Genomic DNA, 23,882 nt, shown 5'->3' with positions numbered 1-23,882 from the left:
AGGTGTGCGTAACAGCATCGTCGTGTGGTTAGGATTGGTACTGTAGCATCAAGCGGTCGCCCGGAGCAACGACTGGTGAGCACCACTTTACTGGAAAGCCAGCGGGGGGTAAGAGGAGGGGAGAGGCGGGCAGTCAAGGGTGCACACTCAGCATTACTATGGAAACAAGTCAACTGTGCACGACGCAAATCTCGTGGTCAGCTGGGTCCACATAAAGGACATTCATATCTTGACTCATACTGGTTAAGGAACCTTGCGCGGTGAGTTAAAAAACTATTTGGTGGAAACCATGCAGGGGTGCATACCTCAGATATGCGTGCATTGCTATGGTACAAACATGGGTGTGTTTTGAAGAATGGTTCTGTTTTAAACTGCCTAACCTTAAAGTACCAATATCTCTTCTGGTCCTTCACTTTATTAATAGCATTTATATGAATGGTTCATGTAGGCCTTTGTGTTTGTATAGGTATGTACTGTATGTATGTATGTATGTATGTATGTATGTATGTATGTATGTATGTATGTATGTACAGTATGTATGAATGTAAAGTATTTAATATTTATTATAACATAATTATTAGTATTATTATTGTGTATTTGTGTGTGTGTGTGTGTGTGTGTGTGTGTGTGTGTGTGTGTGTGTGTGTGTGTGTGTGTGTGTGTGTGTGTGTGTGTGTGTGTGTGTGTGTGTGTGTGTGTGTGTGTGTGTGTGTTGACCAGATAGATGGCGTCTCTGGGCTCCTCCAAGCTGCAGACCAAGATGAGTGCGTGGACGCCCCTCAACCACCCAGTAGCTAATGGCAAGGTAGCTGAACAATCTCTCTCTCTCTCTCTCTCTCTCTCTCTCTCTCTCTCTCTCTCTCTCTCTCTCTCTCTCTCTCTCTCTCTCTCTCTCTCTCTCTCTCTCTCTCTCTCTCTCTCTCTCTCTCTCTCTCTCTCTCTCTCTCTCTCTCTCTCCTCTCTCTCTCTCTCTCTCTCTCTCTCTCCTCCCTCCCCCCCCCCCCCCATGCCTGGCTCTGTAGCAGTAGCTTAATTGCCGCGTGAGCATGAGGTGAGGATGTTGTTTGACATAAAACTCTGATTATGATCTGGTTCTTTCTTCAGGTCTTTTCAGAGAGACGAACTCTGCTTGTTAAATGGGTGAGCTAAAAGTACAAACGTTAAGACACACATTTTATTTAAATGTTTTGATCATGTTGAACCCTCATGTTTTATTCTTATTGGCTTGGTTGAATAACAGATACCAAATACGTGTTGAATCTATATTTAAGTATACTTACATTAACCCGGCAGGTATATCCATTTCTTGGGATAGTAATCTTTAAGTCTATCCTATTCTGTTCTATTAAATAATCTCTTTTTGATATATTCCATTCTACTCTATTTATATTGTGTTATATTCTATTTCATTCTACTCTATTTCTATAGTACTATATTCCATTCCATTATTTTCTTTCTATTATCATATTCTAGGTTACTCTGTTTCATTGTTATGTACATTGTGCTCGTCGTTTACTTAAAAAATATATATAAGAAAGTCGTAATTTATTCCGTCAAGTTCGACAAGTGGTCGGAGGGCCAGAGGAAGTGTGTCCTGCAGGACTTCCTATCCCGGTGTTCAGCGGCTCATCTGCGGTTTGTGAGCAGCTCCCTGGAGCGGCAGCTCCCCCTGCAGGCGGTGGACTTCACCTGCATGCTGCCGCGGGTCCTATCTCTATTCATCTTCTCCTATCTCGACCCCCGCAGCCTCTGTCGTTGTGCCACGGTAAGGGGCAGGGTCGATCTGTCAGCTAAATGTAAGCAGTTTAACCAGGCGGAAAACGCCTAGAAAGCCCACCTATGGTTTGGTTTTAAATTCTAACTCTAGCCCATTCTAGGACTGTTGGCCCTGTCCTGGACCTGTTTCCCATCCAAGGTCCTACTCGGCTGTTGAGTTTAAGGGTGCTGACGCAGACCCTAAAACTAAACCCTAACCCTAAAACAAACCAGAGAAACATAATCCAAACCCGAAAAACCTAACTATAGTATGGAACCCCAAGGGGTAAGGACTACCTATTAGGGTCAGGTCCCGAAGCAACAAGAGACAAAAGGAGGAAAAGTGATGTTTCACATGATCTCTTATCAACAATGTGTGTTTGTCCTGTGTTTGTCCTGTGTTTGTCCTGTGTTTGTCCTGTGTTTGTCCTGTGTTTGTCCTGTGTTTCCAGGTGAGCTGGCACTGGCGGGGCATCGTGGAGCTGGACCAGCTGTGGATGCCAAAGTGTGTGCGCCTCGCCTGGACTCTCCCCTTCTCCCCCACCCCCTATGAGACCAGCGTCTGGAAGAGGCTCTACGTGGAGACCGTCAGGGTGCTGCGATGCACTGCGGGACCCCAGGTCAGAGGGGTTAGTGGAGGAGTCAGCGACGTGGGGGGGACGTCTAAAGTCATAGATACATGCCCATGATGTTTAATACCGTACTTATGATGCAATGATAAAGGGTATTTGAGGTTATGAATGGTTATAATGTTTGTTGTGTATGTCTGTATGTGTGACACACCCTTTGTTTGTGTTTGTGTGACCCTGTTTGGATGCGTATGGCCCTGTGTGTGTGTGTGTGTGTGTGTGTGTGTGTGTGTGTGTGTGTGTGTGTGTGTGTGTGTGTGGGGGGGGGGGGGGGCGTGTGTGTGTGTGTGTGTGCATGTGTGTGTGTTTGTGTGTGTGTATGTGTGGCACACCCTGTTTGTGTTTGTGTGACCCTGTTTGTATATGTATCTGTTTGTACATGTATGACCCTGTGTGTGTGTGTGTGTGTGTGTGTGTGTCTGACACACCCTAATTGAGTGTGAATGGCCTGTTTGTGTGTGTGTGACGTGTATGTGTGTGTGTGTGTGTGTGTGTGTGTGTGTGTGTGTGTGTGTGTGTGTGTTTCTGTGTGTGCGTCTGTATATGTTTGGGTTTGTGTGTGCATGTGTGTGATCAACTACACCTCCAACCAGACCCCATGCTGCCAGGCATTCATAGTTCCTGAGGTCACTGCCATCCGATCCGCGACTCCAAACCCCATAGAACAAGCCCTGTTCGACCAGGTGCGCTTGATATACACGCCCCAGCAGGCCAGAGACGAACCTTCCAGCAGGAGGAGCCTAGAGGCAGGGGAGGGGCAGCAGCCGGGCCTGGGTCTTCCTCCATGGAGACACGCCGACAGACACCCTAAAGACACCCAGCGCTTCAACTACCTGTCCAACCTGGACCCCGTGGATCAGGCTAAGCAAGCGTATGGCTAGCTTTCCCCGCTCACCTCCTCTAGCCTCTATCCGTTTGAATCCGTAACCAAATGATCTCTTTCAGGACATTGTCCTCCTGTTGTGGTATGAACCACCATACTGTACATTTTGTATGGATAAGTACACAAATATTTGTTTATTCTGCCCATCCCACATTTATTGGTGGTCCCCTGCTGTAACCCACTATTGGGTCACGAACCACAGTTTGAAAAACCCAACAAAAACGCATTCTCTCTATGCTAATGTTAGCCAATGCTGTGTGTTCTGTGTGTTCCTCCAACCACTATCTGACGCTTTTGTCGATTTATCTCTGACCAGGCAAATGCGGGGCAGCGTGGACAGCGTGAGGAAGCCGCTGACTGCGGGCAGCTATAAACTACGCAAAGCCAAGTCCCAGGTAAACGGGTTAGCTAGCACAGTAGCACCGCTAGCCAACTTCTTGCTCTAACTTCTTGACCTATTGTTGTAATGAAACAATAGTTCAGGAAGTGAATGCCTTTAAGAGGGTAATGGAATCGGAGACAGAGAACATGGCAAATATTTAGAAGCCTTACACTTTGTCCTAAATATCCTCAAATATAATTTGATCACTTCAATCGAAGAAACACTCTGCTTCTGACTTTAGCAACACCTCCCCAGCGTCATTCTCCATCTTCCCGCTGGTTAGATGATGCTGTCGTCCCTGGACTTGGACTCCCACTACAGACCTCTCCTCCCTCCCTCCTCCCCTCTCCCACCTCCTCCTCCTCCTCCTCCTCCTCCTCCTCCGACCCCCACAAACCTCCATCCACATCTGCAGCCAAGTCAGACACGGCCAGACTGGGCCACGCCCACCCCCTCCTCCTGTGACCCCCATGTTACCATGGCATCGGCCCAGTGCAATGCTGGGATCCGGCCGGGTCCAGTGAGGCCGGCGGTCCCCAGGCTGAGTGTGGAGGCCCTCAGAGCCTCCCAGCGGACCTCACGGACCCCTCCCAGTAACACATTTAACAGCATGGTTATTTTAACTCTAAACAACAAACGAAAAATATCTATCGTAATCAATACATTATATATAGGTATTGATGAGGTTTCTTAAATAAATACAATTGGGGTAAAAAACTCAGAACTTTCCGACTAGAAATTCAACACCTTAGCCACTTCACTACGATACATAGTGGCTACACATATATGTGTTTTTAAAAAGGAACACAAGAAAGTGTGAAAAGTATTTTTATTATTAATATTTAGGACTAATAGTTCCTGGTTTACAGTAATAATAATGCTTCAAATACCCTCTCTTCCCCCCAGGCGTACCGCTGTTTGAGAGCCAGCCTTGGATATCCTTGGATCATAGAACACCCAATTTACACCCTCTGCTGGAATAAGATGGAACTACACTAAACGATGACGTTCAACTGTATTGAAGCTCATTCGCTCATGCTGCAGTTTAAAATGTGCTCTTTATTTGTGCGACCTTTTGAGAAAACCACAGTATTGTCTATATAGTATGTATAGTATTGATTATAAGCACAGCCACAAACTTCTCACTGGCTTTATCATTTATTCCAAGAAACCTATCCAGAGAATGTGTAAAAAGAGATAGGCCTCCAAAAAAAAAAAAAGTCAAACAAAATAATGACTATGTAAGATATGTATCCCTGTTAAGTTTCCACACAAAATCCACACAAGCATTCAATACAAGGTGAAATCATAATAAACATTGATTCAGAACTCAAGAATTCAAGAAAACGAAAAAGGATAGCTTTGTGTCCATCAATCTTTTGAAAAAGATTTACAAAAAAACAGTATTTGAATTCACTTTAATCATGTGAAGATACTCCCCAACCATCCAGTCCCAACCTCGAACTCTGTCTCCTAATATTACTACAGTAATATTTGTAAAATAAACAAAAGGAAAGTAACAGGGGATTTATTTAAAACACAAAAGGAACATATCGCTTGAATGAGTTTCAGTAAATTAGTTAAACCAATCTACTATTAAACAAGTGAACCCAACCTATTCTCCATAAACAATATAACAGAGTTAGATAATTATCTTGAACAGATGTAGGCAAAAAACACTGCTGGTTTGTTCAGTTTAGATTAAGACTCTAATCCAAGTTGGCTCAGATCTGTAAAACAATCATTTAATACTCTGCCAAGTCTGAATCATTAAATTATGAAATATAATTTGAATGTGAAACAACTAGTAATTAACAATCATCAATAAAAATGATTTTGGAAGACAACTGAGAGAGCTCAGTCAAAGTCAGATTTGAGAACCAAACCAAACATGTATCCTAAATTAACTCCCTTCTCAACAGTTCATGTAACAATGTATTCTTTTCAACTTGTGTTTTTGAAACAAAATTAAATTACTAGGTACAATATCCACCGTGAGAAAGGGACACCTCTGAAAGAACACGTCATCCCTTGAAGACACGCTAGGAAAAGATTAGAGAGAATAATCTTGCCTGATTGGATTTCAAACACAACAGGATCAGAAAACCCTGTTTGGGTTGAAGCACAGCAGGGGTTGACTTATTTTCACCAGTCCCAATTCTTGAAACCAGGTGGCCTGGGTGGTGTTCAAACTGAGATCTTCTACAGACTCTATGAGAAGAACAGAACCACTGAGAAAAAAGGAGAGAACAGGAAATTCCCCGAAAGATCGAGAGAACAAGGGATTGAGAAAATCAAAATACAATCATGGGATAAAAATGATTGGCAGAACAAGCATTCAAGAAAATTCAGAACAGAGGGCGAGAAAACAAAAACCAAACCTTATAACAAACCTTACACTTAGCCTTATACTCTAACCCTAAAACAAAAACCTTACTCTAACCCTCACACACACACACACACACACACACACACACACACACACACACACACACACACACACACACACACACGCACACACGCACACGCACACACACACGCGCGCACACACGCACACCCACACTCACACCACACCTGTAGATGGCACTGTTGAGCTACAAGAGAAGACGAGGACCGTTTATTTTGGTTGGTCATTGGTTTGGGCGGGTAATTATGAACGGAAAAAAGACCCCGCTGTGCATTGTTGACCTGCTCAGCACAGCTGGGTCAAAGTGGTTCAGGGTTTTGGTTCACCTGCATCATCTACTTTCTTTGTGCTGACAGGGTAAACACATTATGCATACATATATACTCAAAATGATTAATCACTAATGCAAATAAAGATTACAAATAATAATCAAAAGAAAAACTGGTGGAGAAAGTGGTTCAACCTGAGTTGTCTGGTAGAATCAAATTGCGTTTAAACAACATTATGACAGGATTGTTACACTCTTCCTGGTTTGGGAAAAGGCCTAATTTACGAGCACCTAATATGACCACAGATCCAATAGAAAAAATAAATAAATCCAATAGTCATGGAATAAACACAAAAAGCCAATGGAAAACGAGCACAGGGCTCGAATAACGATTCTCTGCCCGATCTTAGGGATCGTAAGAAAATCAAAGGTTATGCGCAAATCTCCCCGCGTTTGAAGACACGTTGGAACCACAACCAGCAGCGATCCCTGAGGCATGCGGAGCGTAAACATAAAAGCACACTGAGAATTCCGGCTTAAATTCACAGAGCTTACGCTAGTAAAATATGCATCAAAGCCAAACAAAAAGGGGACAATAGCAAAAATGTTGGATGAAAAAAGTAGACCTAAGCTGTTTCAAGCCCTCTTTCATTTTCTCTCCTTTGAACAGAACCAGAGATGAGCAGGGAGCTGCGATATAGGCCTACATGTATTCTTCCCGCGTACGATCATCACGTAATTTATTTGCGTGAGGAAGAGGAGATGTAATGTTTATGGAGAAGACATCACACAAATGATTATGGTTGAATAAACTTGGGTAAATAAACTTGAGGAACTACAGTAATAGTTCCATAAAATGTCAAGTACAAAGAAAAACACTTGTGTTACATTATATTCACTAATGTACACTTCTATGCCCGTCATTCCTCCTGAAACAATCACGCTCATGTACTGTAGGCGCACGCACGCAAACACACGTGCACACAACGCACACCACACACTCACTAAGATGCACATGGAAACATTCTCCTTCTGTCGCCCAGCCTTGATTTACAATCAAGTGAATCACTCGACTGAGAAGCACTTAAGACAATAGGAACTTTAAGAGGTATATTGATTTGTTGACCCTGTGCAGAAATGTTGGTCTTATTCTGACGGCTGCAATAATATCTGAGTGTGGGTCACGGACGTAAGGTTCTGGGTTTGACCCCCATGTGTCCGAAGCCTACCCTACACATGATGTCCAACCATGAATCTTTTATAACAATAATGAATTGTTGTTTAATTAAATGAAGACATGCACGTTGCTAAATTCTTATACGTGTGTGGCACACACACACACACACACATGCACGTACGCACACACGCACGCACACACACACACACACACACACACACACACACACACACACACACACACACACACACACACACACACACACACACACACACACACACACACACACACACACACACAAACACACACATTTTTTTCCAGACAAAGGAAAGAGAGAGAGAGAGTGAGTGAGTGAGTGAGTGAGTAAATGAGTGTGACAGAGAGAGAGACTGTGAGAGAGAGGGAGAGAGAGAGGGAGAGAGAGAGAGAGAGAGAGAGAGAGAGCATACCAAGATGTGACTTGAGGTTCCCTTTGTATAAACTGGAAAAAACAGTGGCTTCAAACAAAATCTTGGTCTCCCGTTGTCCTGCAATTGCTTACAAAACTTTCTCCCATTAACTGTGCTACAGAATGTCCTTCTTCTGGAATGTAATATGTTTAAATAAGGGGTATTTCATGTAAAAAGGTCCATATCTTTACCCCCAGGTGTGGATAAGCATCATCACAACTGGTGGTAAATTAGGAGCTCTTTAAAGGAGGGAAACAGATAGACCACACTCCCAATAAGTTTACATTTTGAATACATTTTAAAAAGTTCAGTTCGGTTTATTCCCGATGAAGGGCCCACCAAAACCCATAGTTAGTCTGAAGTGCATCCAGCTCGCACTTCCTTCGTATTAACACAGTTAATCACACTTATAGTTTCACAGAGTCTAGAGACAACCGTGCTGCAGTCTGGCTTATAGCCGATGTGGGAGCGGGAAGGATACTGAGTTAGAAATGACAGATACTGAGGTTGGAAATAAAATATAATATTAAATAATTTATACATAAACAGGCCTTAGCCCTACATTGAATCCTGCGAATGAGAAAGACTACAGCATTGAAGTGCTTGGATGGGTGATCATGCCCATAAACAGGATGAATCAAAAACTAAGAAACCTTTGCCAAGAGCAAGATTACAGTTTATGTTAACTTTGAAAGACAGTGCTGTGCAGGCGTTGACAGTGATTGATGTGCTACAGCTTACTGTATTACGGGTGTCGATATATCCTGATGACTAAAATACTCCACGGACGACAGCCACTTTCCTCAATGGCTTGGCCATTTGTCACCGAGCGATTCCATTGGAACAAAACGACCGCTGAGTTGAGGGGGTGGGACAGTCTAGTGGTGAGTCTGTTTGAACCTCAGCCAAAAGGTTGTGGGTTTTTAAAGCGCCAATGTTCCCAGTCTACCTGTAGGCATCCGATAGCAGAATGCCCTTCTTGACAACATCTAGCTGAAGTCCCCGGTCAAAAGTATTTTCTTTGATAGAAAAGCATAATGACTTAAGGGAGAATTGAGTGCTTTGCCGGAGGGCACGTCGGTCGCTGCTAAGAGAGGAGTGCATATGACGACCCTGACTCGCATCCTTCCTGCTGGTATCAAAGCCATTTATTAAATCTGTGTTCAGTGACTATGGCATGTATCTATGAGCTATACTCATCCATGTTCTTAGAAAAGCGATCTTTATCTTCTTGATCTTACCAGTTGCCTCAGTGTACTCCCACAGCGAAGAGAAAACCTTGTCGCTGGGAATCTATCAGTTCATTAAGAGAGGATACGACCAGAGCGCTGGAAGAGAGGAGCTTGTGATCTATAATTAACCGTCAGGTACAGAAACGTCTCATTCTAGTCGTATAAATGAGGCACATTAAGTGACAAAAACTATATGGAGACTTCAAAGACTGACGATAGACAGAGTGGAAACTTCTTCCAACTGAAGTTTGTTCTTTGTACTTTGGTTGTGTAGTTGAACCTACATAACCATTTTTATCTTTTGTTCAATTAGCTTTCACGTCAGTCTCAAGTTAGTGTGTGAATGTATGTACTTAGGTACGTACGTGTGTCTCTGAGGGGAAGATGTAGAGAGATGCAGGTATTTTTTATAATACTTCAAATTATAATAATTGATTGCACTAATATTGCCCAAGTACTTTACATAGCAGGTATGTCTGTTTATATCTATGCTACTGTACATAATCTTACATCCATTCGCATGCGTGTGCCTCTGTGTCTGTTTAAGTGTGAGACTTTACTTTGTTTATGTGTGCATGATTGTGTGTGAGTTGCTTTTAAGTGTGCTTGCTTTTGGATGCGATTTTTGCATATAGTTTATGCAAGTGTGTGTGTGCGTGACTGTGTGTGTATGAGTTTGTGAGTGGGTGTGTGCATGAGTTACTCTCTGAGTGGGTGCTACAATGTGTGTCAGATAGAGAGAGAGAGAGAGAGAGAGAGAGAGAGAGAGAGAGAGAGAGAGAGAGAGAGAGAGAGAGAGAGAGAGAGAGAGAGAGAGAGAGAGGGAGAGAGAGAGATAGACAGGGAGAGAGAGGGAGCTTCAGATGTTATCCCAGCGCTCTGTGGTACATCCACGTGTTGGTGGCGGAAACAAAGCAGAGCTGGTGAGTGCTTTGCTCCTCTCGCTGAGCTTCAAAGCTGGACGCCGGCTTATTAGCGAGACATGCTAAGGCTGGCGCTCGCTCCCGCTACCCTCGCTAACTTTCAATTACTCTTCCGGAGATGAATACATAATTTATATACCAGAAGAAGAAGAAGTACAAGATGAAGAAGAAGAAGAAGGAAACACGCCCTCCCCCTCACCGCCCCTAAATCAAAGGAACAGCACGCCCTCTCTTCTTCGTGGCTTCCTGTTCCAATTAAACGACCTGAGTTGAGCTGTAAGTGACGCCAAGCGGCAGGATCTCACCACACCTGGTGTTCCAGATGAAGGCTGCTGGGTGCTCAGCTACTGGGTCGGCCCGGTGCATTTGATGTTGTTTATTTGTTTGTATTGTGCGTTCCCCAACATCTTGTCTATACCCTGAAGTCTTTCATCAGGTCTGTGTCAAACCGATGCAAAGGAGCGTGTCAGGATTAAATCTGGAGGGAATAAAAACCGTATTTTTAGTTTTTAGTGTCTTTTTGTCAATGTTAGGGCGGTTGTTAAATCGAGGAGGTCCAAGGCACGTTTGAACAAGTTTTCTGTTAGAGTCGACGTCGGATTGAATAAACACACAGAAGTCCTTTTCAAAGTGCTCGCCACCGAGAGAACCTGCTACAGTTTCAATCAGGAGAGACGAATTGGATGGAAAATGATCATTTGTCACGTGTCCTTTCGGCGATGGGACTCCATGAATGCAAGGATACATTTGAATCACGGTATAGATGGGCTGCAGGAGACGGATTATCCCCCATGGAGCCCTGACATCGTGGTGATGGGACAGATGGGTTGATGACGCGTCGTTGTGCCGGTGATGAACCTCTCTGTGTGGCGGAGCTGGGTCTGAGTGAATGGAGCATCTGAAAGGCACACAGATGCAGGCAGCCATACTTGCATTGACAGGCATTGTGAGCGGTTAAGGTTGAGTTATTCCTGAACGCTGGGAGATAGTGTGGGAGATCTAAATCTCTTAAAGGTGTAGCAATGTCCCAAAAGTGTTCTGCGTCTGAAAGGTACAGAGAAAAAGTCTTTGAGTGCAAGTAGTCACCCTGTCTGAACTTACGTACGGCTGTCCGGCTTATATCTTAATTTGTCTAAATTTGTTAAAAAGTATTGAGGCCCCGACTTTTAACATCTGGATGACACACACACAGACACACACACACACACACACACACACACACACACACACACACACACACACACACACACACACACACACACACACACACACACACACACACACACACACACACACACACACACACACAGAGATGGAGCCCTCTCTCTCGATGCATCCTCCCACATGATGCATATGAACACTAACTCTGGTTCGCTGTGTTAGCTTCGATGGAGGGGCCCTGAAAGGGTGCTGTTATGTTACGGATCGTGATCTCCTGGATTGGTCGCCACGGTAACATCTTCACCACTTCCTCCATGGCTCATATTGATATTCTTTAAGCCTCTGTATCCTTTTGAGCACTGAGGCAAGCATACAAGCGTACACACACAAACACACAAATACACAAACACACACACACACACACACACACAAACACCCACGCACGCACGCACGCACGCACGCACGCACGCACGCACGCACGCACGCACACACACACACACACACACACACACACACACACACACACAAACACACAAAAAAAAAAAGAATGCGGTGTATGTCGATATCTGAGCTGTTCAGTCACCATCGATTGTTGATTCAATTTGACCAAAGTCAGAGACATGTGGTTTCCTTGGCCTCCCGTTCTCGTCCTTTTTGTTATTGTAGAAGTTTGTTCTTTTTAAACCCTTTTCTGTCAGAGCTCATGCTGCTCTGTGGCCTCAAATTGACAACACACAGGGACAGGACCCACAGCTAATCGAGTTTGAAGGTATTACGGCTTTGTGATATTACGCGGTGAAACATGATGGAGGTGCTCGGATATGTCGAGGGACGTTCTGGAGATGATTTCCTCTAACGGCGTCGGCCAGCTCTGGTTCAGCTGTGGAACCTTCTCAAAAGGTCTTGGAATTGATGCATATGTGACCGTGTAAGAGGCTTATATAGTGCAGGTGTTACGTACATGCAACTGACGTGACACTAGAGAACCTTGAAAGGTCACGTTGAATAAGAAAATGACAGACAGCAACACAAGGATGCTTGCCATCTGAATGAGTTATTATGTAAGGGATGATGTATGGAGACATAAAACCAGACACTATCGTGACCCCTTATAATATGTTTACTTAGTATTATTAAAAAAATGATTTTATTGCTTCCGCAAAAAAATGTATCCGTTCCATTCTACGGAAACTAGGGGGGAATTAGGTCCCCAGCAACGATCTTTACCTCAGAGAAGCGGTCTGCTATTCTGAAATAACACACCGTAGAATGCCTTGATGGATCATTCAGAATGAAATATCCCACAAATCCTTGTAATAAGTCATGATAGAAAACATAAATCTCACCTAGCTTTTATTTTAGGAGAGATGCAGACATTCGGAAGAGAAAGAGGTAGAAAAATATGGTAATATAGAAGTATATAGTGTAATTTCACCTACGCAAGCCATTTGTTTTTGGTTGATTACAATAACAAGCCGATGCATTTGGAAGCAAGAAAGCTAAAAAAGCAGCAGTAACTGTCAACAAACAGCTACAAAGGTAGAATTTTAAAGGTTTAAATATATATGAAATGAATCCTGGGCTTTGACATTGATGCGCTGTGATGTGAAGGAGTATTATTTCCTTTTTGTTTACTTAACCTTAATTGTTTGTCCCTTTGGGATTGGGACAAAAGAAAAAAAAAAGAAGAAAAACGGATGCACCAAGATATAGACAATTTCTTGAACAAAGCGATTCGCTGTCATCCGTGGACTCTAATTATGGAACTTTAAAGGCATCTATTTTTGTGTTTACCCAAAACCCAGTTGTTTGGGTATTACTATCGTTTTTGAGAGGTAAAAAGAGAGGCAACATTCACTTCTGTTACAAAACACCATAACCAAGAGCCGGCGAAAAATGTCTTCAATCAAAGCCCTTCCATCAAACCTCGCAGAAACACAACAAAGAAGCAGTTTCAAAAAGTAAAAACCCCAACTTTGCAACTTTGCCCGCCCGGCTCTGTATACATGGCCTGGAGGAGAGTTCGTCATCAATAAATAAACAGCACAGAGGGCCTCAATTTGTTTACCTAGAAGAGGGAAAATACTTTGATTTCACAACATCCCTTTTGGAGTTTGGAAGAATCAATGCGTTTTATTCCTGAGCGGGCAAACTTAAGTCTCATATAACCTGGGTGTTTTACCACCAAATTTTTTTTTTCCAGGTTACGATTATTTCGGTTCAAACACTATATCGGTACGCTTCGCAGTTCTGTGTTCTCTCTTGTTCCGTTCGCGTTCTCAAATTTGCTTGCGTTTGAGACAAAGTTTAACCATACAGCATGAAGGTGTTTGCGTATATATTTGCTACACCGGTGGAGCAAAACAGTGTTTTATCCCATGATTCAATATTTACGTCTGAAAGTCGGCTTCCCCACACATCTTCATGTTCACCCCGTCAACACCTGCCATATTATATCAATATCCCAGTGAAGGCATGTGTGTGGCGCCACACCAGGGGTGGGCAGCGCTGGTGATGAATCAGCAGGCGGTCTCTTCCTACAACGGGACCCCTTCCAAAGCCCGCTTCCCCATAAAAATGACAACTCTGATTTAACAGAAGGGGACAGACATAAAAAGTAATATTCACTGAAATAGAGTGAAGACCCTCCATGAACAGAAAACACCACTTGATTCATGCTGTCCTTGCTGCGGGGACGGGGACTGTGTGAGATACTAGACACGGTGTGATGCCTGGGCTACAACATGTGTGTGTGTGTCTGTTTGTGTGTGTGTGAGTGTTGGTGTGGGTGCTACGCGTGTGTATGAGTGTGGGTTTGTGTGAAGGACCCCACAAGAAAAGCCAACTTTCAGAAAGCCTCACCCCAGTACTCAAGGAGACGTCATTAAAAGTAAAGTTGGTGTAACATACTCCCCCCCCCCCCCCCCCCCCCTTTCTGGGGGGAACGAAAACAATATGGAAGCCTTTGTTGTTGTGACGGCGTTTAGGTTATTTTCAGGGGCGGCTGGGGTTTTAAAGTGTGGTGTGTTGCGTGAAATTATTACTGTGTGTTCCTGTTTGGCAAATCTGATGTTTTGTTTTTCTGCAGGACTGAAGTGTTCCTTGGCTATTAGTCAGTATGTTTTAGAGCCACATTATCCCATAAATAAAACATTAGTCATTTCAAACACCGGGATATTGGTAGGAGAAGGATCAGCACTCAATTGTTTATCGAGACATTCTTTAGTTAGAGAATTTGTTATTACAGTTCAGTTGCCAGAGGAAGAACTAAACTGAGACAACAAACAAAAAATTTCATTATTAGCGAACACCCGTAACCCATCGAAACAATCAACCATAATCGATGTAAAAAAAATATCTAAAACCTTGACTATGACAAACAACCTCAAAACAGAGATGTACTCCTTCCTCGCAGGCGGTTGAATATGACATTGTTCCGACCAGCAATAACCACGCACAAATAAAAATCCAATATGAATACTCCCACACAAAACCTCAGAAGAGTCACACCTATTCATCCGCCCCTGAGCCAATAACAGAGGATGAGTTTCCCCGGCCTTGTCTGAAACAGAGGCGGACGGAGGCAGGTACAGATATTAAGCCCGCTGCTAAATCGTGGGTGTCTGCCTGCGCAGGCTCTTCTATTGTACACAGGGCGGCTGCTGATGGAATACGGGGTTCAAGCAATCAGAACAAACCAAAGACGCTGATGTGTTTCCAGACCAGACAATAAGCCCTCGTGCTTTTGAGGCCGACTGTAATGCAGATTCCTCCTTCCGCATTCCCTTTCATTTTGTTTGTTTTTACACTATTGGAGAAGCCTTCTGCGTTATGATTAGATTTTTTTTAAATAGCCTGTGTTTCGATGTTTTGAGGTTTCAATGTTCGAGTTTAGTTTTGCTTTTAATCAGATTTCACACAATATGGTAGAAGAATTCTGGAGGAAATGTTGACACCTTGTATCTCTGTTTTAATACGTGTTTGGAGGAGAACCTTGGTATGGTATTTGACAGTATATTGCCTATAGCCTCTCTACACCGAACAGAGGGTTTTGATTGGTCAATAAGGCCTCCTAGGTGCTAACCCCGACCTTGACCACACTAAGACCACAGTCTTAACAGAACCATGTCAAGTATACCTCAACCTACCCAACCGTATTCCATTTAACCTTCTATCTATAATAAACCAACCACGCACTCAGAGATCCCCGCCTCTGCACCATGACTGATACGAGGCAAAACCCCCCCAGTTCAACCAGATTGGAGCTCATCTGCCAACAGACTCTAGATGTTCTGAATCTGAACCTGATTTGTGAGACTAGGCCAGCATTAAGGTTTAGAGACAAACCACAAGAGCAACACATGACTGTCTTATTACAAAACCCTGTGTGTCTAAGTCCCCTGAACAATACAATGCCTTCGAACCCCAATGAGCTAAGTTGTTCCTCCTCCTTCCCCTCCTCCTCTCCTGCTGGCCAGTCCTCCCCGTTTGCCCAGCTGTAGGTTGGTTGGGTCTGGCACCAGGGACTATTACACAAATCTGTCACCCAGGAAAAGCCTGGCTCTTTATTTCCTGCTCTCAGAGAGAAGGGGGAGGGTGATGGGTGATGAGCTGAGTGCTACCCTGGGACGTGGCCGACTCTTGGGGAATAATAAAGCAATTTCAGCCTGTCAGAACCTGGGAGAAGAAGAAGATGGGACCCACACACGTACACACAGAGGACAGGAAGAAGATATAAATCAGTCATGGTATAGTGGCATGTTAAAGGAGTGCATGGTGGTACGATGGTACTAGGAGAGGCACCAGGACGTGCCCTGAACAGCAGACAGGAGCTGGCAGAACGGTGGATTTATTAAAGACAGCGGGAAAAAACCCTTCCCCACTTGTTTCTGCTGTCTGTCAGCATTTGTGACAAACTCATAATGAAATACATCCATCTTTGTTTCAGGCTTGACAAAACAATGCTTCTACCTGTTTTTCCACTGTGTATTATTGCAGTTCTCAAACTAGGGGTTTTGAAATAATGAGTCCATTCCGTTCGGGGAAAAAAATACTTAAATTCACCGCCATTCATTATGGTCGCTTTTGCCTTCAGCGGTCATTGCGATTTAATAACAAAATACCTCTTTGCACGCTAGAAGAAATTCAACATTGCCTTGCGTCTTACAAGGAAAAAGAATGATGAGGATGAGGTATCAATGTTTTTGACGTTTCCGGAAAGGACGGCTGCTGCTAATTCAAGGTGACTGCATCCCACTCGAGACACCCCTCCTTCAACCTGCCCGTGTGCCAACTGCTGCCCCTGCACTGTGCCCCTATTCAGATACCAGAGAGGTGGACTCAAGCCTTCTCCATCATTATTATCATGGATGGTTTCCGATGACTGTGGGATGCCAAATTCCCTCCGATTTCTTAAGAGATTCCGAACACATCCACACAGGTGGGAGACATTCATACAAGTTCAGATGAATAACACTTTTACAATATTCATCTATTTCTCTTTCAATGGTCGTAAAAGTTCAAAGTTAATGATATATATTTTTAATGATTCAGCTGTATACATTTTTACAATAATATTCAAAAGTATAATTTGGAAATTGAAATGTCGATCTTCACGATAGGTCGAATAAATATTGAATTCCTGAAAAGTAAAATCCCAATCAAGTCCTGACAGGGACATAACAGAAATGTGCAATGTTTAAACTGACATGAGAATCACTTACACATACATAAAATGTATCTCTGTTGTTGTGTGTGTGTGTGTGTGTGTGTGTGTGCGTGTGGTGAATGCGTGTGTATATATTGCAGCCCTGTTTGTGTGTTTTCAGTATATAGTCTTCCATTAATATTCCAGTTTCCATCTCGTCAGTCCACTGTTGGGCACGTTCCATAACACACGTCTGGTCGGGTCTGAACAAGCCCGTATTGATTCCTCAGTGAGGCAGAATGGATCTGTTTGGCTCCCAGTAACTGAATGTCCGGACCAGACTTGGACCACAAGTCATTACAGCGACATGGAGACACAGGCTGCTTGTTTGACACCAGAAATTGGTAACAAGAACAGTTTATTCTGTTCTTGTTTTGTAACCTTTATCTGTTGTGGTCGAGATCGTTTTTTTTTTTCTTTTAAATTTGCTGAGGCCGAGTATATAATCAACAGGCCCTTGAGGGTGGGAAATATAGACCGTAGATTCGGTGGGTTTGGGTCCGTTGCCTGGGGCTATTATTTTGAAATGTATGGCATTCATGACTTTTCTGCCCACGCACTCGCTCACACACAACCCTCCCCCCAAACACACACACACACACACACACACACACACACACACACACACACACACACACACACACACACACACACACACACACACACACACACACACACACACACACACACACACACACAAGCACACACCAAAGCATGTACAAAAATATACCATAAATAAATAAACACACAGACACGGACGAACTCACACATAAAAACAAATTAGAAATCAAACGCAAGGTCACGCACAAAGGTATGATGATCCACTCGTGACGTCCCAGTGGGAACCTGAGTTGAACCGGTAGTTCCCTCCCACTCTGAGCACAAATTCCACTGTGGCCAGTCACCCATTACAAACACATTATTACACAACTAAGTGATGGATTATTTCCACAGATGTCGACATTCCCCCTCGACATCTACCCACCAGCCAAGTAATTAACCATCAGCCAATCAGCAGGGAGCGCGGGCTGATGTATCACCTGGCTTTAACCTTTAGTGGGCGAGCAGAACAGATTAAAACCATTAATTGTGTGGAATCCGGTATTGGATCCAAATGCAACTCCCCCACCCCCTTACCTTTCTGAAACTAACATCGGGAGACAGATTCCCTTCACAAAGGCTTAGGTGCACTTCAATTATATTTGGCTCTTGAAATAAATGCTGGCATTCTTGGAAGACACTGGGTTTTCAGAGGCTCCATTTATTTGTTGTATTTGACCAATGTTTCTTACTCTGCGATTTGATGTATTTCACGGCCTCGCTTTTCCCGTTCAAGGAGAAAAATATTTTACGTCGGGGTGTTAGAAATGTGCGAAACATTATATCATCGAATAATCCGTCTTTGTTCACTCACCTGTCGGAAAAAATCATTTCCATCTCCTCCCTTATTACGTTCTTTTTGTGTCTTTAATCAGATTTCACTTTCGATTGTGACAAGGATAATCTGACAAAATAGGCTCTGAATCTAACATGGTGAGTGAAGCGGTTCATCACTTTCAGTGCAATGTCGGGATATGAGATTTGAATGTAGGCGGAGGACGGTAAGGTGTGTATTGTATGCGCTGTAAATGATTGTGTTGACAAACACAGACAAAAAGATAATGAGAAAACATGGGCGTAGGAGGGGAAAAGAAACGATTGGAGACAAAACAACCTGAATAGATTCTCCAAAGTAGTAAACCTAAAGGTTCACTAAAAGGTCTGTGTGTGTGTGTGCGTATCAGTGTGTGCGTGTGTGTGTCTCTGGCAGTTAGCAGCCCTTACTCCTCGGCTTCTTCAGAGTAACAGGGAAGATGGCATCAATTTTCTTTGTCATCTAATTATCTTTCAGCGGACGTAATTATGAGTGATCTTTGCATAAACCCCTGTGGGCGTCCCTTAATGTCATACCTACATATATTTATGCGTACGAAGAAGACGGTAGGGGCGGGGACGGTGAGATGAAGAGTTTCAGGTCCAAAAGAGATGCGTGAAATACTACAGCCCTCACAAAGAACGGGTCAACGCGAGGTTCAAGTCCCACTGAAGATCTGACGAGGAACACAACAAACGACTTAGCATATCAAAGCCTTCTTTGTTGATTATTTAAATCAGACGGGACACTGTACACCCCAAAAAATTTGACTTATTATGAGACGAGAACTTGCGGAAGAGCGGTACACATCAGAGGCACGCGTTGTTGTTTCCGCGGGTTGTTTAAAGGCTCTCCCCGTTGTGTTGTGTTGAGTCCCTCGAGGTCTGGGAGGCCAGACTCTGGAACCTCTGAGTCCCTGAGCAGGTATAAACAGATCCACAGTACTCTGTTTCTTTCGCATCATCTTGAGTATATATATACTTCAATCCGGCTGAGAAATGCCCAATGTAAGGTGCTCCACAGCCACCAGACATTGTGCATCAGATTGCTCCATCCCGGTTTGAAAAGAAATCGCTGGGATTCGATTCTCTAAACGCTTGTTTCAACTCACCCCTTTCACTCATAAAATGGCGTAATCATTCTTGATAGAAAGATGGCTTTAATGTAAGAAGAACAGGCCCCTGTGACTCTTCCTGTGGAGCATATGTAACGATGAGTTGAGCAAGAGGCTCTCACCCAAAACGGTTTCAGGCCAGGGCCCCGGTAGAGCAACATAAATAAGCCGGAATGCATAAATAACTTGAATAGCCAAATTAACATTAATCAGTCATAATTAAGTGGGAGACAGTTTTTAATCAGTGATTGTGAGCAGTGTAACAAGTGATTTGCTGTGGTATGATGGCTCTGTGAGTAATGGGCACACATCACGAAAGCTGAAGTGCAGGTCTAAACAGTCAACAATCGCATTAAGCGGTTTGTATTTTGGAGTGTGGGCTAGTGGCCACTGCTCCACGGCCTGACCCACGGCGTGAGACACGGTGCCCCATACCTGCTCCTCGATGACACGTGCATAAAATCATTCCTTCTTGGATAAGTGTATCCATAATGCTAATTATTAACAAAAAGGGCGAAACAAAAGATAATCCAAAATACAAACTCAAATTTACGCAGATTACATCAGCGTAAATCATTATAAGCTTAAGAAGATGGCAGCTAAACTCATGCTAGGCCCTGGCCACTCGTGTAAACATTGTTTTGAAAGATCAGCTGAGGGACTCTATAAGGCGGCTTGAGGTGTCTTAAGGTTCAGGTTCCGCCCCCGCCCCGATGAGAGCAGATGTTAAACAGGTCAACTATAGCGATTAGAAACGGAGGACGATATTCCTTCATCGTGTCGCTCAAGAGCACTGAGGCAGGGAGCAACACTGCTGTCACAGTCGAATGCCGACCGCTACGTCGTTTTTAATGATAAGCAATACTTTTCTCTCTCTCTCTCGCTCTCTCCCCTGCACACTTTTTCTTTTACGTTAATCACAACAAGCTCCCTGCTAGACCCATATGAAGGGAAGAGAAATCGTGTGTGTGTGATAGGATAATTGCGTATCAAACGTTTGCCATCCGTGCAATGTTTTAATATATGTGATAATCAAGCAAAATGTATGATTGATCTTGACGGCGAGCACCTACATTAGTGAGGAAACCCTCCACACTTTCCTCTTCTCATTAGGTAGAGAGAAAGAATTTCAAGGGTTGTGGGGGGGTTGATGATTTATAATTACGGTTGAAAACGTTTGATCCTTGATGCATATATTAAACATGCTCTATGTCACTGTTCTACTGCAGCAATTCACTCAAAGATACTACAACTTTTCTCAAGGATAAAACGCGCTCATTAACAAGTCAATCCATCCATGGAAATGTGTATAATGTGAAAATGACATAGCTATAACTGTAGTCACAACGCAAGCCACTAGAGGCCGCTAATTCAAAAACTGACCTAGTGCAGGTTTAAGTAGATACGATTTAATAAAAACTAACATGGAAAATAGCGTATGATCTTCTTTGATAAAATCTACCTCTCAAATGTATCTTTGTGGTTAGGATTTTATCAACTGTTATTTTTATCCTAATCCTTAATTCATTTGCTTGCGTCGTTTTCCTTGTTAAGCACTTTGTATTGCGGTTGTAACATAACTCCCTGTAGTGTACTACAATGATTCCTTGGACGTGATCCGATCCGATTCCATTTCGCGGAACTTACTGCCCAACAAACCCTGGGAGGAAACTCATCCTTGTGTCGAACAATGGAGTGCTGCTAAGCTCTCAGACAATCTTGTTAAACAGCTTTAACCTCATCCGTTCCAAATGAAACCTCCGCCTCCAGCTTCAGGCCAGCTATCCCTGGCCTGGCGAGAGCCAGCCCTCGCACGGAAATGATTAGTTCCTTGCTGTGTTCCAATATCCATACTATCCGTACTTACTAGCTTTAGTTTGAGTACGTAGGGCGTTCCAATTCAGATAGGCTGAAAATAAGTGTACTGAAAGGACCCGGATGGTGTATTCAAAACGGTCAAATTGCGAAGTGTGGATCGATCAAGCCCCCAGGAACAGTGCATACTTCCGCAATCCACCAGTGCTCAGCGGCCAAGCCTTGGGATCGATGTAAACTTTTCATACTCAACGGCAGCCATCTTAGCTTCGTAGCGGAAGAGGGCGGAGCTAGGCTGAGCCAAAGTCGGCGCATTTTCCACATAGCCTACATTAATAGAGTCATTTTGTAGTTTTTATAGCTTTTATAGCTTTTTATAGCTGCTAGGCGTTAAGAGTTCACCGTTCAAAACGGGATGTTTATTGCGGGGGAGGAGCCGCGGCGGCAGTCGTGATCGTAATTTACGGTTGATGCACCTCGGAGTATTCGATTTGGAACAACACTGACATCTGAAAATTTGCGCAATTAGTGAGTACGGATAGTGTACTACGTTTAAGTGTACTCATGGAAGTATGGTTATTGGAACACTCATCCTCGCCTGTTGCTCTCAGGCCCACCGGCCGACGGATGGACCAATCGGAGGCTGCCGTTGATCAAGGGGGCAGGTGGTAATGCAGGCAAGGTGCCGTGTGGTCTACATATATTGTGGTCCGGCTCATTTAGATTCTTCTGAGAATTAGATTCTTGCTTCATTAAAAATATCAAATAGCTAAAGCTATTTTTCTAACGAGAGAACAGAACTTTTATCGGAGCTCCTTGATGAGAGGATGTGGACAGTGGACGCACGCATGGTTCATTCACCATTCAAACAGGTGTTTTGCGTAGATTTCTTTTTGTTTGTGTGGTTGGGGTGTATTAGAAAATAAAACCCTGTAAAGGGGTGCAGCGGTTTGGAAAGGTTTAGGAGCATCGCTGTAGAGAGTTTTTCCTCTTTTCGGGGTTAGCTCTGGGAGGCGGTTTCCAATGCATCCATGCATCAGTGTTGGCAAAATATATATTGTATTTTGCCTTGGATCAAGACAAATGTGTGAGCTCCTGCTGTATTTGCTCTGTCGTATGCGTCTGGCCCCTGTCCCGGGGGGACCGATCTCCAGCAGACCTGGCCCGGGGATCGGTTCAATCGCAGCCATTCACAGCTTCGGGTGTTTGAAAGGAGCTGTATCGTGTGTGTTCTGTTGGACATTTAGATTTATCTGATTGGCTGAAGATGTTGTCAGTCATGGCTTCAAATCAACTGCTTAGGGCAAAAGGGCAAACTCGGTTACAAAAGAGACTGGGAGAACCATGCCAAGCCATCCCACACTCTGTGACAAAAGATGGGATTAAATGTACTTTGTGAAAGGAAAGTAAACTCCAAATCACTTTTTCACCTCTGGCAATAAATGCTTTTCCAGAGTGGTAGTTTTCTATAGCTGGAGTGAGTGTTCCGTGGGCTTTGACTGTGATTGACAGCACCCCTCTCACTTCCTCCTATGGAACCCAATGTGTCCATTTTCTCATACCTGAGCAGTCACGACTGCTCGGATCCCATTTTGGGGAACTTGTATTTTCTCCTGCAGAAACGGCGGTTTACTTACCCTTTAATCGCAGACAGCAAATCTTTTACTATTCAATTTTGCTGAATGCGTTTTTTCTTTTTTGGGTTAGCAATTAACTTTCTAAATGAAAATGTTAAAGAGGAAAAAGGTAAGTGGGTTTAGAACTGGAGAGGTTTATGGAGGCATGTGCACAGATTGTTTTTAGACGTGTTGTTTTGAGCGAGGAGTCAGTTGAAGGAGCCTCCACAACATCAACAAAAGCTTTTAACACGCTAAAAAGCTGTTTGTGCTGAGAAATCAGGGACTATAAAAGCCACTTACATTTTTTTCTGTGGGGGCATGTGAGAAGTTTTACGCAAGGCTCTTTGATACAAATTGACTAACAGTTCATTCCGGTTTAAACCATTCCGGAGTAATTAGTCACACTTTACATTTACATCTCACATCTGGTGGCAGGCTAGCTCTATTCTGGCAGAATGGGGTATTTCGCTTTCTTTCGCCTCATATTTGCTATGACCAATCATGTTGCTTGAGGCAGAAATCTGTTTGAACGTAGTTGACAAGCTTTAGGTAACAAGCTTAAAAGTTACAATTAGTTAAGATTGACCACGTCTAATTACAATTAAGATCCCCTTCTGAAGGCATCATCCACTCCTGCACATTCGTTTTCTTTGGTAGAATATATATGGAATAGGAAACAATGTAACTCCGCCCCTTCAGTTGTTGGTTCCGGCCCAGGCTCTGTGCCGTCTCCCCCCCGGTTCTGCTATAAACTAGTGGGGCTGTTGGATCCGAGTGGAAGGAGACATCTTGCTCCAGGATGCTTACAGGCTAGGCAGGACACAGGTTAGAGTGAGCCCGTTGTCTTTCGGTAGAGAGTCCAATGCCTTAGCCTTTAAATTGAGTAATATGAGAATCCAAGAAATTTTACAATTTTTGCGGAGCTCAACCATAGAAGTAACGGGGGC

At 43.6% G+C, this 23,882-nt stretch overlaps 1 protein-coding gene across 7 annotated transcripts; it reads left to right on the top strand.

Moving 5' to 3' along the window:
• The first annotated feature begins 102 nt into the window (after positions 1-102).
• fbxo16 (F-box protein 16) lies at positions 103-5,003 on the top strand. 7 transcript variants are annotated; one of them, XM_060041732.1, is made up of 9 exons: positions 103-260; positions 721-805; positions 1,105-1,140; positions 1,559-1,765; positions 2,208-2,384; positions 2,978-3,255; positions 3,584-3,662; positions 4,065-4,242; positions 4,556-5,003. In XM_060041732.1, exons 2-9 carry the CDS (start codon positions 725-727, stop codon positions 4,630-4,632), a joined length of 1,113 nt encoding a protein of 370 aa, XP_059897715.1. In that variant the 5' UTR covers positions 103-260; positions 721-724; the 3' UTR covers positions 4,633-5,003. The 7 variants fall into 7 exon arrangements, with proteins under 7 accessions (XP_059897715.1, XP_059897714.1, XP_059897711.1 ...); XM_060041731.1 differs by having other exon boundaries at positions 3,933-4,169; XM_060041728.1 differs by having other exon boundaries at positions 3,933-4,242.
• The last annotated feature ends 18,879 nt before the right edge of the window (positions 5,004-23,882 follow it).

The sequence above is a fragment of the Gadus macrocephalus genome, chromosome 21 (genome assembly GCF_031168955.1).
Source record: "Gadus macrocephalus chromosome 21, ASM3116895v1".
NCBI classification, from domain to species: domain Eukaryota; kingdom Metazoa; phylum Chordata; class Actinopteri; order Gadiformes; family Gadidae; genus Gadus; species Gadus macrocephalus.
Note: the sequence above shows the minus strand (reverse complement) of the source record. Positions and strands in the feature narration are given on the sequence as shown.

What these genes read in the sequence shown, in the direction of transcription:
- fbxo16 (XM_060041728.1), top strand. Translation starts at nt 725, where the DNA reads ATGGCGTCTCTGGGCTCCTCCAAGCTGCAGACCAAGATGAGTGCGTGG. An exon ending in GAACTCTGCTTGTTAAATGG is followed by an intron (nt 1,141 to 1,558) that starts GTGAGCTAAAAG and finishes TATTCCGTCAAG; the next exon opens with TTCGACAAGTGGTCGGAGGG. An exon ending in GACCTCACGGACCCCTCCCA is followed by an intron (nt 4,243 to 4,555) that starts GTAACACATTTA and finishes TCTTCCCCCCAG; the next exon opens with GCGTACCGCTGTTTGAGAGC.